Source organism: Neovison vison, chromosome 1 (assembly GCF_020171115.1).
Source record: "Neovison vison isolate M4711 chromosome 1, ASM_NN_V1, whole genome shotgun sequence".
Lineage (NCBI taxonomy): Eukaryota > Metazoa > Chordata > Mammalia > Carnivora > Mustelidae > Neogale > Neogale vison.
Window position 1 is genome coordinate 294,294,169 of NC_058091.1, and position 14,817 is coordinate 294,308,985.

At 37.7% G+C, this 14,817-nt stretch overlaps 1 protein-coding gene and 1 non-coding gene across 2 annotated transcripts in view; one reads left to right on the plus strand and one right to left on the minus strand.

Moving 5' to 3' along the window:
• Nucleotides 1-14,127, plus strand: part of LOC122894644 (receptor-type tyrosine-protein phosphatase T-like) — a 47,834-nt gene extending 33,707 nt beyond the window's left edge. The window contains 3 exon segments of the mRNA XM_044232422.1: nucleotides 12,423-13,403; nucleotides 13,405-13,568; nucleotides 13,571-14,127. Coding sequence (XP_044088357.1) covers nucleotides 12,423-13,403; nucleotides 13,405-13,568; nucleotides 13,571-14,127 — 1,702 coding nt within the window.
• Nucleotides 1,961-2,067, minus strand: LOC122897558. Its single transcript, XR_006382553.1, has one exon. It is a non-coding gene; the product is annotated as a U6 spliceosomal RNA (small nuclear RNA).
• Nucleotides 14,128-14,817: the final 690 nt, after the last annotated feature.

Here is a 14,817-nt window from a genome sequence, read left to right on the forward strand (position 1 = left end):
CTTCTGCCCATTTTTTTGAACTTGATTATTTGTTTTTTGGGTATTGAGTTTGAGAAGTTCATTATAGATCTTGGATATCAGCCTTTTGTTTGTAGTGTCATTTGCAAATACCTTCTCCCATTCTGTGGACTGCCTCTTTGTTTTGTTGACTGCTCCATTTACTATGCAGAAGCTTTTTATCTTGATGAAGTACCATAAGTTCATTTTCACTTTTGTTTCCCTTTCTTTTGGAAACATATCTTGAAAGAAGTTGCTGTGGCCATTGTGGAAGAAATTACTGCCTATGTTCTCCTCTAGGATTTTGATGGATTCCTGTCTAAATTATGACTGGAAGGGGAGAGATCATGACTATCACTAAGGAAATAGAAACAGTCATCAGAAATTATTATCAACAGCTATATGCCAAAAAGTTAAGCAAACTAGAAGAAATGGATGCATTCCTGGAAACCTATAAACTTCCAAGACTGAAACAAGAAGAAATTGACAACCTGAATAGACTAATAATTAGTAACAACATTGAAGCAGTGATCAAAAACCTCCCCAAAAGCAAGAGTCCAGGACCTGATGGATGCCCTGGGGAATTCTACTAAACATTCAAGGAAGAAATAATACCTTCTCCTGAAGCTTTTTCAAAAAAAAAAAAAAAAAAAAAAACAGAAGGAAATCTTCTGGGCTCTTTATATTAGGCCAGCATTACCTTGATCCCAAAACCAGGCAAATACCTGATTAAAAAGGAGAATTACAGACCAATATCCCAGATGAATATGGATGCCAAGATTCTCAACAAGATACTAACTAATAGGTTCCAACAGTACATTAAAAGGATTATCCACCACAACCAGGTGGGATTTATTCCTGGGATGCAAGAGAGGTTCAACATTCACAAATCAATCAATGTGATAGAACAAATTAATAAGAGAGAAGCACTGCATGGAAGGCTCAATTCATGCAGAAAAAGCATTTGACAAAATATAACATCCTTTCCTATTTAAAACTTTTCAGACTATAGGGATAGAGGGAACATTCTTCAATTTCATAAAATCCATCTATCAAAAGCCCACATATCATTCTCAGTGGGGAAAAGCTTTTCCCCATTGATGTTCACTTGAATATCATTCTCAATGTGGAAAAGCTGAGAGCCTTTCCCTTCAGATCAGGAACACAACAAGGACACCACAACAAGGATGCCCAATCTCACTGCTATTGTTCAACATAGTGCAGAAATTCTAGCAACAACAATCAGATAACTAAAAGGAATAAAATGTATTCAAATTGGCAAAGAAATGAAACTCTCTCTATTCACAGATGGTATGATATTTTATCTGGAAAAACCAAAAGACTCCATCCCCAAATTACTAGAACTCATACAGCAATTCAGTAAAGTGGCAGGATACAAAATCAATGTACAGAAATCAGTTGCTTTCTTATATACTATACACTTTTCTTTCTTTTTTTTTTAAAATTAAATTTATTTATTTTCAGCATAACAGTATTCATTATTTTTTCACCACATCCAGTGCTCCACGCAATCCATGCCCTCTATAATACCCACCATCCAACCTCCCACCCCTCCGCCACTTCAAACCCCTCAGATTGTTTTTCAGAGTCCATAGTCTCTCATGATTCACCTCCCCTTCCAATTTCCCCCAACTCCCTTCTCCTCTCTAATTCCCCATGTCCTCCATGCTATTTGTTATGCTCCACAAATAAGTGAAACCATATGATAATTGACTCTCTCTGCTTGACTTATTTCACTCAGCATAATCTCTTCCAGTCTCGTCCATGTTGCTACAAAAGTTGGGTATTCGTCCTTTCGGATGGAAGCATAATACTCCATAGTGTATATGGACCACATCTTCCTTATCCATTCGTTCGTTGAAGGGCATCTTGGTTCTTTCCATAGTTTGGCAACTGTGGCCATTGCTGCTATAAACATTGGGGTACAGATGGCCCTTCTTTTAAAAATATGGAACGGTTCATGAATTTGCATGTCATCCTTGCACAGGGACCATGCTAATCTTCTCTGTATTGTTCCAATTTTAGTATATGTGCTGCTAAAGCGAGCACTATACAATTTTCTTATACACTATACACTTATACACTAACAATGAAACTGTAGAAAGGGAAATTAGAAAATTGATTCCATTTACAATAGCACCAAAACCCATAAGATACCTTGGAATAAACCTATCCAAAGAGGTAAAGGATCTATACTCAAAGAACTATAGAACATTCATGAAAGAAATTGAAGAAGACACAAAAAGATAAAAAAAAAATTCCATGCTCATGGATTGGAAGAATAAACATTGTTAAAATGTCTATGCTGCCTAGAGCACTCTATCCTTTCAATGTCATCCTGATCAAAATGCCATTGGCATTTTTCAAAGTGCTGGAACAAACAATCCTAAAATTTGTATAGAACCGGAAATGACCTCAAATCTCCAAGAAAGTGTTGAAAAAGAAAAACAAAGCTGGGGGCATCTCATTTCCTGATTTCAAGCTATATTCAAAGCTATATTACATACTGACACAAAAAGAGATATATACACCAATGGAATGGAATAGAGAGCCCAGGTATAGGCCCTCAACTATATGGTCAAATAACCTATAACAAAGCAGGAAAAATACCCAATAGAAAAAAGAAACTCTCTTCAATAAATGGTGCTGGGAAAATTGGATAGAATGAAACTTGACCAGGACACCTGGGTGGCTCAATTGGTTAAGTGGCTGCCTTTGGCTCAGGTCATTATCCCAGGGTACTGGGATCAAGTTCTGCATCAGGCTTCTTGCTCAGTGGGAAACCTGCTTCTCCCTCTGCCTTTGCCTTATACTCTGTCTGCTTGTGCTCTCTCTCTTTCCCTGAGAAATAAACAAATAAAATCTCAAAAAAAAAAAAAGAAGGAAAGAAAGAAACTCAACCATTCACTTATACCATACACAGAGATAAACTTTAAATGGATAAACTTTAAATGGATTAATAAAGATTACTAATCTTTAGTAATGCCTGGGGTGCCTGGGTGGCTCAGTCATTTAAACTTCTGTCTTCAGCTAGCTATGATTCCAGGGTCCTGGGGTTCAATCCCCTATTGGACTCCTTGCTCAGCGGGAAACCTGCTTCTCCCTCTCCCATGCCCCCTGTTTGTGTGCACAGTCCCCCACTTTCTCTCTCCCTCTGTCAAATGAATAAAATCTTAAAAAGAATTAATAAAGTCAAAAAATAGCTTTGAAATATAATATACTCAGGATATATATGAATTATGATTCTCTTTGGGATGAGTGATAAGATAAGGGCTTATGTAAATAATATGCATTTGCTATAAAATAAAAGTATGTGATGTTAGATATTTCATGCCTCTTTATCTTATATTCAGAAAATAGTACAGATCAAGTTTGGGATACAATGATATGCCTCAATGCTTGTGACAAAGGAAAAAGAAAAAAAAATTTTCAAATTTCCAAACTACTTTTAGTCAGGTAGGCATCAATGGAAGATCTGTAACAAACATATATTCAACTCACACTTCCCTGCTTTATATCTTAAGAATGTGTCTTAGGATGTTTTTAATTAAAAAAAAAATAGCTGCCCATATTAACCTAAAATTATGTTTAGTATTCAAAGACTAAGACCATAAAAATAAAAAAAAAGAAAATTAAGATTTTGAACAAAATTTTAAAAACACATTCTTAGTATCTTACTTTCAAAAACAAAATATCCTTAATATGAGCAGTTTAAAAAATTATTTCAACCTTCTTTTTTGCAAATACAGCACCTGAAATACTTTTTAAAGAATAGTGGATTAAAGCCTTATTTCTAGATCATTTATACCACTTACTAATCTGTCTTGTGAAATAGATTTTTAAGACTGAAGTGTAGACTATTTGTGTTTATTCAGTGATTAAACTGATTTGTAATTACCGAAAATGTAGGCAAAGTGATCATTGACATTAATACTTTCCATATATTTTATTACCTTTGCAATATCAACATTTTTCATGATGCAAACTTAATTAGATGCTCTTATTGAATTCAGAATAACTACAGAATTTTAAAAGTAGTAAGACACAAAATATAACACACCTTTGGGGAGGTTGCTGGAGTTGCTACTACTCGTATGCTTTCATCTAACTATATACACATATAAAAGATGATAATAAATAATTTTGTTCCATTGCTTGTTGGTAAAATGTGGATAATTGGAGGAAAAAGTAGATTTTGAAAATTCAGGTACATTCACATTTAGCACTATTTTAGACTGTTTCTAATAAGTTAAAATGACTTTTTTCTTATTTATTTTATAAAGAATAATTTTTCAAAATATATTTATCAACGTGAGGCATTGTGTTCAGAGAAAATCAAGCCTCTCTCATATGAAACCTCTGGACATACTGACCTAATAACAGTTTCAATCTTATCTCTATCTAAAACCAACCTCAGATCTTCCTGCTGTGCCTCTGAGGAAAAAAATCCCTGCCTTGCTTGGAGGTTAATCCTATCATCTGTGCTCAAACCTCTGTTCCGTCTCCTCTCTGAGGCTCTTTCCTGCATCTTTAACTTTTTATTTTTTCTATTAACAGTTTTTCCTCAAAGTAAATGCATGTTCAAATTTCTATTCTAAAACAAATAAAATATGATGTAATAGCCTTTCACCACCAAATACTTTCAAAGAAAATTATTTACTGACTGTTCTCACTTCCTTACATGCAAATTCCCCATCTATCTGCTGGAAGTACATAAGTCTGTATTACCTATTATAGGGAATCTGCATCATACCAAAGTACCTCTCTAATATCAAACAGAAACATGAGTTATGTTAGTTTCCTCCCTTTCCCCCAGGGATTACAGCCAATTACTATCTCTCAAAGTTTGTTGCTCACACTTCATTATTACCATTCAACTCTGTTTCTCTTTTATACAGACATTTTTATTTTTACTTTATATCAGTTTTCACTCGCCTAGGTAAAGTGTTCTTTCTATTGTATCCCTTTTCTAAGCTTGTTCCATTTTAGACTTTAATAAGAGAGATCTCGCTAAAATGTATATTTTATTGTGTTCTTCCTGCTTAAAACACTTCAGTGCCTTTTTGGTACTGATCAACTTGTTACATCAATGTTTGAACATATCTTGCCTGACATAGGCCTTTGATACCCATACAGGGTGTCACTGAGGTTAACAGTGAACTTAACCAAGACCATGTTCTTACAGAGTTTACATTGCAGAGAAAGAAAATCAATATCAAACAAATAAAAGCTAAATCAAGGTGAAAGATGGCGCATTTGGAAGTATGTTAGGTAGGGCTTCAAGAGATCCCTCTGTTGAACAGACACTTGAATGAAATAGGCAATAAGCCCTACTATGGCTGGTGGAAGAGTAATGGGTTGAGACTATGTTTAGTGCGAATCTAGAGGTAATGGGAAATCCTAGTGTATACTAGGCTCTTCAAGGATATTTGTAGAGGGTTTTGTTATTGTTCTTGTTCAATTATTAGTATTTGCTTATGTTTTTACTCCTAGATTTTATTTACAACATTGGAGGATTTTGACAGAAGAATAATATATCTAATTCATGTTTTTTTGTGCACTTGGGAGACTGTATTTAAGATTATAGAGGCAACACAGGTAGGTGACTGCTGAGCTCTTCTGCTCCCACAGATGCACTCAATACAAGACAATATATTGGAGCAATTTCTCTATGAAAGAAATCCAGACGCTACTGAGTGACTTCTACACGAGGAATAAATGAGAAAATACTTTGAAAAGGGTCCTGGTATGTTTTCTTGTCCTTCTTCCAACTGTCTGTCATCAGAAGGGCTAGCTAGTCCTGGCTTACCCCCAGGGCTCAGCCCAGATGAAGCAGGCAGAACACCCATCCCCCAATCCTTCCCTGAAAGGGGTTTATCTGCATACTTTAAAGACTGCTTCCTGAGGACCATAGCTTTTTTTTTTTTTTTTTAAATTTACACATAATGTATTATTTGTTTCAGAGGTATAGGTCTGTGATTCGTGGCCCACAGGCTTTTCTTTTAGCTGGCATCTAAGGTCTAGTTTGAATCTTTCCCAGGGAATGAAAGTCAGCAGGTACCTTCCCCACACCATCTCCTTCTAGCCCAATTGCTAGTATTTTCCTGTAAGAAGTTTATATACCTGTCTGCACAACAGTTTTACACCTTGCCCTACGAATGGGTTCCTGGATAGCCCAGCTCTGATAGCTAATTGAGCTTCCATTTGCAAGTCCTACATGTGTTGCGGAAAATCTGAGGTGACCGAGGAAACCCAAAAGGCACACGGAGAGATGGGAGAACGCAGCTTTATTAACGCCAGCGGGCTCAGTGGGATCGCTCCCGAAGACTGAGCACCGGACAGGGTGAGGAGTGAGTTTTTGTGGTTACAGGCAATGGGGGATGGTAACACGGTGTTTCCAGGTCTCTCAAGGCTGAATGGCCCTTTCATGTGGAAGTATTATCTCTGTGGAGGTGTATGCCTGGAGAGTGCTAAATCACCTAGGGGGCTGTTTCTCTTTCTTTTCTTATTCAAACAGGACCGTGCACCTGGTCTTTTTCTTCTGTCTCAGCAGAAGCTGTGACTTGTTATCTTATCTTAGTCAAATGGAATGGCTATTTGGTCTTTCCTTGATCCCAGCTGGAGCAAAGGAAAGCCAGGCGGGGATGGACAGAAAGGGGCTGGAGCCAGGAGTTTCTATCCGCCTCACATGGACTGAGACAAATAAAGAAGCAGTTGTGAACAGGTTATCCACCTAGGGCTTAGCACTGAGAAGCAGACAAAAGCCCCTATCTCCTAGGAATTCCCTTGAGAAGGTTTATCTCCATACTTGAAAACCCACAACCAGAGACCCAGGCTTCTAATTAGAGCACATTAAGGAACTGGCTATAAAGTCATTGGAATTTTTAAGAGAAAAGTGACATGAACTTGGTGGAAAATGTGATGGGGAAGAGAGTTGAGGAAGAGAAACTAGTAACAGTTTATTCAGTACAAGAGGAAAGTAATGGTAGTTTTGACCAGTGTCACAAGTCAATCATAAGAGATTTGGCAGACATTTTTTTTAAAGTCCAGAATTTACAAATATATTGGTAATGTTGTATGAGTCCAAGCAAAACAAAAGAAGTTTAAATAAAAGACACTCAGAAGGCAAGATCAGTAGGGAAGAGAGAACATCTACTCTGTAGAGAAACACAGAATTCAAGACAGGATAGAATCTTAAGGAGATAATCAACTATGACTAACATGTTTGCTAAGTTCGCTGAAAGAAGTTTGAGGATCAACTATTTGATCCTAGTACTTGGACAGCATTGGTGACCTTATTACTGGTAACTTGAGGGATGATGGGGCATTTCTTATGCATATCTCCAAATTCTGTGCTTCTGTTTGACAGAATGTATTGATTGAGAATTCATCTTGACAGAAATGTATTTAAATGTTCATTTCCATAGAATAAAAATTGTAAGGTGTCTTAAAACAGAACTCTTGTAAAATCTGCTTTTTGAAGTTTGTGCTTTAACTATGTTATTTTTTTCTTATGATTTCTTTTCTTTTTGAAATATTTCATAATCTTTAATATGTCTAGATGAAAGATGATTTTGGTGAATATTACTGAAGATGATTTTTCATGAATCTTATTGATCATGACTTTATAAATTTTTCACCGTGTGGGTTTCAGGATATAAATTTTTATTTCATTTCCCAAGAGTTGAAAAAATTCCAAATATTCTTTAAGGCCCATGTTGTAAATGGAATTAAATAAATAAACTTTAAATTAAGTTTTAGCTATTGATTATTTTGATAAGTATTATGAATGCTTGTACACCAAGCAAGTCTATAAGGATTAAAATTATGATGCTATACGATTGATATTATTTTGGCTCATGATATTATTTAAATTTTTATAAATTATTTACAGTTGTTCTAATTATTACAGGATTCTTGTCCCCTGCTCTTACTCATGCCTCATTGAAGGTGAAGAGTTAGACCAGATGAAGAGTAGCTGAAGAGAGGTGGGCAGCAAAGCAGAGTTTACTGAGTAATAGTACAAAACTCCTGGGGAGGGAGTGGGCCTGAGGGTTGCCACAGGAGTTTCTAAGTTTAGGGGTTTTTATGGAAATTTCTTAAGCAATCAGGGTGTGTCAAGTTGTACAAATCAGGGCTTTGGTATGTATCTGTCTACCTATTAGGTTAATGTCTATGTGCTGATTGTCTTTTTGCTGACATCTGGGGCTTATGTCTTAACTGCCCTTTGCCTGTGATATTGACAAATGCTTTTGTGGTTAATTGTCTTATTTTAGGACATTTTGGAGAAGTTACTTCTGCAAAGGCTGCAAAGCAGAATGTCAGTGCAGTCCTATCTAAGTTGCAAAACAGGATGGCATTGCTGTTTTGTCTTAGCTGTCCTGACTCCATATTTTCTTGTTGGGGACACTGGCCCCTGTCTTTAACTATTCCACTAACTCCTAACATTATTAGCTCTAACATACCCCTCATTTACAAAAACTGAAGTTTCCTATTTATTTACCTATTTGAAATGATTCTATAATTTGTTTATAATTAAATGCATTCAAACCATCATTTAATATTGCTATATTATTTCCTTCTGAAAATAGCTACAATCTATAAGTGATTGGTGCATAGCAATTTAAAATGTAAATCAGAACATTTTCCAAAAAATTGTTGAAATTATCCAAATATACAAATATTTATAAATCAGAATTTCTTTTGTTGTTATTATACTTATTAGATATGATGGTATTCTACAGAGTCAATGGATAATTAATCATGCCACAAATACAAAGGGTTAGAAAAAATACTGACAATGTAGAAGATGGTTATTGAATTTTCTAAATTCAAACCTGAAAAAAAAGCTAAATAGTTGTTTTTTTAATGACTATCTAGGCAAATTAAATTTAAATTTAATCCTCTGTGTATGTGTGTGTAAATTAAAATTAAACAAATCAGTATTTTATAATATGTGATACATTCTGAAATACTCTTTTATGGTCAATTGATTTCATTTATAAAAATCCCTTTTGTCAACTCATTAAATTAATTGTATTTTTCATTTAATGGCTTTCAATCTGCCACTTAAAGATGCTAACCTGAAGTATAAATTATTGGTGATTTAGATAATTACTGAGAGATCAGGTTTTAATGCCAAAAGAGAAGAAGATATTTTTCATTCTCTGCTACCAGGATACTTTTTAGAAGAGATTAAAATTGCATCCTAGGAGAGTGCCATTGGAAAGCTATGAATGAGACCGAGAATTTTGAATCTTGAAATTCCTCTGAGCATCTCTGGCTAAAGAGTCCTATTCTACCACATCTGAGGGAACCAGCCCTCCATTTACCATGTAAATTTTCAAAACTATGTTATCAAAATTAGGTACTGATTCTCTTCCAGACTCTCCTCCCTCTTACCACCATGTCTTATTGCCAACAAGTACAAAATTAACTAGATTCCAACATAATATCGAACATAGATATTCAGAATTATTTTAGAAAGAGAGAGCCTATACACGGAAAGTCCAAACTCACAACTTATTTATATTATTAGGATTCTGAAGAGCTTATGTGGAAGTCAATTTCAAGGGTGTGAAAGCAAGTAAAAAGAAATATTAGGCTTAGTGCAGCCAATTTCTTTAATATGGATACAGTTATATAGAATTTCAGATTTACTGTGTTGATTTATGCACACGGACACTGAGTTACTATTCTAGTATTTTGTCTACTTATAATTTGGACTAATTAGTGCCCTACAGTTAATATCTTTGAGTTCCTTCATTCAGATTCCTAAATAGTAGTTAATTTCTTCTTTCTTCTTTCCTATCCTTTCTTTTTCCTCTCAAGGTGTAATATAATAGTCTACCACTAAACAGACATTGTACCCATTGACTACTGGGACAGGACTGTGGGTTTCTGGGTTATTGCTGTGTTTGTATTCTATGAAGTTGTAGGTATATTTTGAAATAAAACAGATCATTATAATTTTTTACAAGGTCAGAAGGTGAGATCTTTGGTTGGAGATGACCAAATCTCACTGTCATCACACTGCACCATTGCATGATGTTTTAAAGATTTGCATCACTTTCCAAAATTGTCTTTTTTTTTTTTTATTTTTCACTGTATTTTTATTCACTAAAACATCATTCACATGAGAGCAAGGACCATGGTGCTCGCTTCTGCTATATCATCCCTAGCTTTATAATAATGGATAGCCAAAAACTGGTGGTCTATAAATATGGATAGATGAGTAAATGAAGGGATGGATGAACACTACATTAAGAGAATGAGGCAAGAGATGTGTGCCAGATCCCCTAGGACTTATCTATGATAAATTTATGGCTTTAAATTTGAAAGATATCAGTATTTATTAAACAATTTAAGAACTGATGTGTCTTATTTGTGTTTTTAGAAAGACTACTTTGATGAAACTGAGGAAAACCTATCCCAAAGAATGAGGGCAGGCTACGAACTGAATGGCTAAGAGCAGGCTAGAATCCTTAACCTTAACTAAATTATATGTGAGATGCAAATAAATAAATAAACAAATAAGATAACTATTGAGGGGGGAAATGTATTGAACCTAATATGAAATGAATATTTAAGATAATTAACAGGACGAAAGAAAACTATATTAAGTTTATTATAGGTTTTTGTACTTACTATCTTACTTTCAAAGCTCTTGAGATTTTATGTTTTGTAGTGGTTTATATTTCCATAGCAATAGTTAAGTATTCATCCAGTATAGCTGCATTTTCCCATGTAACATTTCTGAGAGTATGAATGCATTTAAAGGCCTTTAAACACCTTTTAAAAGTTACAAAATTGTGCATATTATAATAGTTTATATTTTTATCCTCAAATTTCTCCAAATATTTTGTCTTCAAATATTTTTGATAGAATGGAAATAGATTCTTCTAAATATACAGTTGATAGTTAAACTACCTAAAAGTCAAGTCATACCTACCTAATATTTGAAATTAGTAATTATTCTTAAAAGTAATATTTTCAGGGCCCCTAGGTGGCTCAGTGGGTTAAAGTCTCTGCCTTCGTCTCAGGTCATGATCTTAGGGTCCTGGGATGGAGGCTTACATCAGGCTTTGTGATCAGTGGGGCGCCTGCTTCCCCCCACCCCCCACTGCCTGCCTCTCTCCCTACTTGTGATCTCTGTCTGTCAAATAAATAAATAAAATCTTTAAAAAAAAATAAGTACTATTTTAAATGGACCATTTTTCTATAACTTAATTATAAAATTTTGTTTTAAAAACTTCTGTATTATTGTTATGGTTATATTGGGATTTAGATACATTCAGGTTATACTTCACTACAACATTTAATTATCTAAAAGTTCTTTCAGGCTAAGAGATTTTGAATAGCTTATTACTCAATGATTTCAGTTTAAAGGAGAACTTTATAAATTATTTCAAATGGAAATAAGTCAGGATTCACGATGTAGCTGGTCATTTTCTTCTTGTGAACCTCCTGGGCTTGGACCAACAGAAAACCCAGCACAAGCCCTGTGCTTCATGGACACCTGGCTTAGAAGTACCTTTCTCAAAAAGCTCTAAATCCATCTTGAGTTTTGGAATCAACCAAAGACCACAGAGACAGCCTGGTGGGACAATTTCAGCTTAGACTTGGGTCCGCACTGACACCACTATCATAGCAGGTTTCATTTCCCTGCCATTCCATGAAATTATTCTGACAAGCAAGTCATATCCTCCTGTGCAGATGGATCAGGGGTCACTCACTCCTTTCATAGTATAAAGCCTGCCTCCCACAGCTCCTTCTCCATCAGTGAGAACCTAAGCACAATTCCTGTGTGACCTTCTGTGGCATGCTGTGTTTTCCTCCCTGCACTGATTGTACATGATTAGTAAATTACTATTGGCCTCATTTGTCTGGTGTTAGGTATCATGTGTTTGGCCACCTCCCGTAATTCTAAGTGAGAATATCTCTCTCATTGTAAACTAGTCACAGAGGCTATTTCAGTGTGGTTGCTTCAAAGAACCTTCAGTTCTTGAATTTATTAGTATTTCAACATGAAAGATCTATTTCTGCTCTTAATTGTCTTTGTGTACATTAACTTGACTATCTTGTACTTGTTTTATTGCAAGTTGCCACAAGTTACTTTAAAAACTGATTTCAGCTCATGCCGATTTCCTCCTCGTTTATAATGTGGCAATGACAGCATTCATCTCAGAGGGATATGAGGATTAGATGAGATAATCTATATGGGGTGCTTGCTGGAGTGTCTGGTGTGGACTGCAGTGTCCCTCGGTGTCGGCTGCTGTCCCTGCTGCTGCTGAGTAAGGGAGCTCCGGCTGTGGCTCGAGTGGCCGGGTTTCAAAATGGGGCCTCATCATTGAGTACTTTGACCTGTGGCAAGTCGCCTAACTTCTCCTCCCCTGTGAACTGAGCCTCCCACACCCATTGCCCCCCCCAGAGCTGCTGGCTGTTGGGGCCACATACCTGTGGATCAAGCCAAATGCCAATTCTATCATCGGTGATGGCCCCATCATCCTGAAGGAGGTAGAATATCGCACCACCACGGGCACCTGGGCCGAGACTCACATAGTGGACTCTCCCAACTATAAGTTGTGGCATCTGGACCCTGACGTGGAGTACGAGATCCGGGTGCTGCTCAAACGACCAGGGGATGGAGGCACAGGACCACCAGGGCCTCCCCTCACCACCAGAACCAAGTGTGCAGACCCCGTGCACGGCCCACAGAACGTGGAGATTGTGGACATCCGTGCGCAGCAGCTGACCCTGCAGTGGGAACCGTTCGGCTACGCGGTGACCCGCTGCCACAGCTACAACCTCACCGTGCAGTACCAGTACGTGTTCAACCAGCAGCAGTACGAGGCGGAAGAGGTCATTCAGACCTCTTCCCACTACACCCTGCGGGGCCTGTGCCCCTTCATGACCATCCAGCTGCGGCTGCTGCTGTCCAACCCTGAGGGTCGGATTGAGAGCAAGGAGCTGGTGGTGCAGACGGAGGAGGATGTTCCAGGAGCTGTTCCCCTAGAATCCATCCAAGGAGGGCCCTTTGAGGAGAAGATCTACTTCCAGTGGAAGCCTCCCAACGAGACTAATGGGGTCATCACACTCTATGAGATCAACTACAAGGCTGTTGGCTCCCTGGACCCAAGTGCCGACCTCTCCAGCCAGCGGGGGAAGGTCTTCAAGCTGCGGAATGAAACCCACCACCTCTTTGTGGGACTGAACCCGGGCACCACCTACTCCTTCACCATCAAAGCCAGCACAGCCAAGGGCTTCAGACCCCCTGTCACCACTAGGATTGCCACCAAAATTTCAGCTCCGTTGATGCCTGAATAGGACACCGACACCCCACTGAATGAAACAGACATGACCATCACGGTGATGCTGAAGCCCGCTCAGGGGAGCCCCTGTCAGTGTTTATCAGCTGGTTGTCCAGGAAGAGCGACTTCAGAAGTCAGGAAGGGCAGCTGACATCATTGAGTGCTTTTCAGTGCCTGTGAGCTATAGGAATGCCTCCAACCTTGATTCTCTATACTACTTTGCCACTGAATTGAAGCCCGCCAACCTGTCACCCAGCCATTTACAGTGGGTGACAATAAGACATACAATGGATACTGGAACCCTCCTCTTTCCCCTCTGAAAAGCTACAGCATCTACTTCCAGGCACTCAGCAAAGCAAATGGAGAGACCAAAATCAACTGCGTTCGCCTGGCTACAAAAGGTGCCTCTACTCAGAATTCTAACACTGTGGAGCCAGAGAAGCAGGTGGACAACACCATGAAGATGGCTGGTGTGATCGCTGGCCTCCTGATGTTCATCATCATTCTCCTGGGTGTCATGCTCACCATCAAGAGGAGAAATGCTTATTCCTACTCCTATTACTTGAAGCTGGCCAAGAAGCAGGAGGAGACACAGAGTGGAGCCCAGAGGGAGATGGGACCTGTGGCCTCAGCCGACAAACCCACCACCAAGCTCAGCACCAGCCGCAACGATGAAGGCTTCTCCTCTAGCTCTCGGGATGTTAATGGATTCATTAAGTTGAGCCAATTAAGTGTAAGGGAATGGCCATTGTCCAGCTTGACCCTGGTACCTCTGCTATGGACCCCTCACAGTGGTTAGGTGCTATAGGGCATGGGCTCAGGATGCTTCCCTGGGATGTTCCAAGGATGAAGGTTCTCCTTGGCAGAGACTTGAAGCAGCCCATCTCGAGGGAAAAGAAGGATTTAAGACTGTCCCCCAAAGCAGATGGAAATGGGAGCAGACCATCTTAACTGCTTATTAACAAAACTATTAACAGTTTTGGGGTTTCTTTTTTTTTTTTTTTTTCTAATAAAAGAGGACATGGTTACGCCCATAACGAGAAAAAAAAAAAAAAACTGATTTCAAAGGTTTCTGCTATTCATAGAGACATGCATATATAAATATATTTATATATACTATATACGAATATAATATGTACATATACATACAAATATATATGTGTGTGTATGTGTGTACATCTATATGTACACACATACACACACATGCCCACACATACAACACAAAAAATGTGGTGGAGTAAAGACATAGGTGCTTAAAGATTGTAAGGATGGATGGTCTGTCAGCTAGGCAATGAATTCTTACTTTCTATAATGAATTCTTAATCTCTTTAAAATCATAAAAAAAATTCAACATTTTATAGGAATTCTTTATACTCTCCAGAAGAAGGTATCCATTACAACTGATTAAAAAAAAAAAAATAGTCCCAGACAAGTTTTGAGATGAGAGGTTTTCTTCATACACTATAGATTGCTTTCAATATAGGCACAT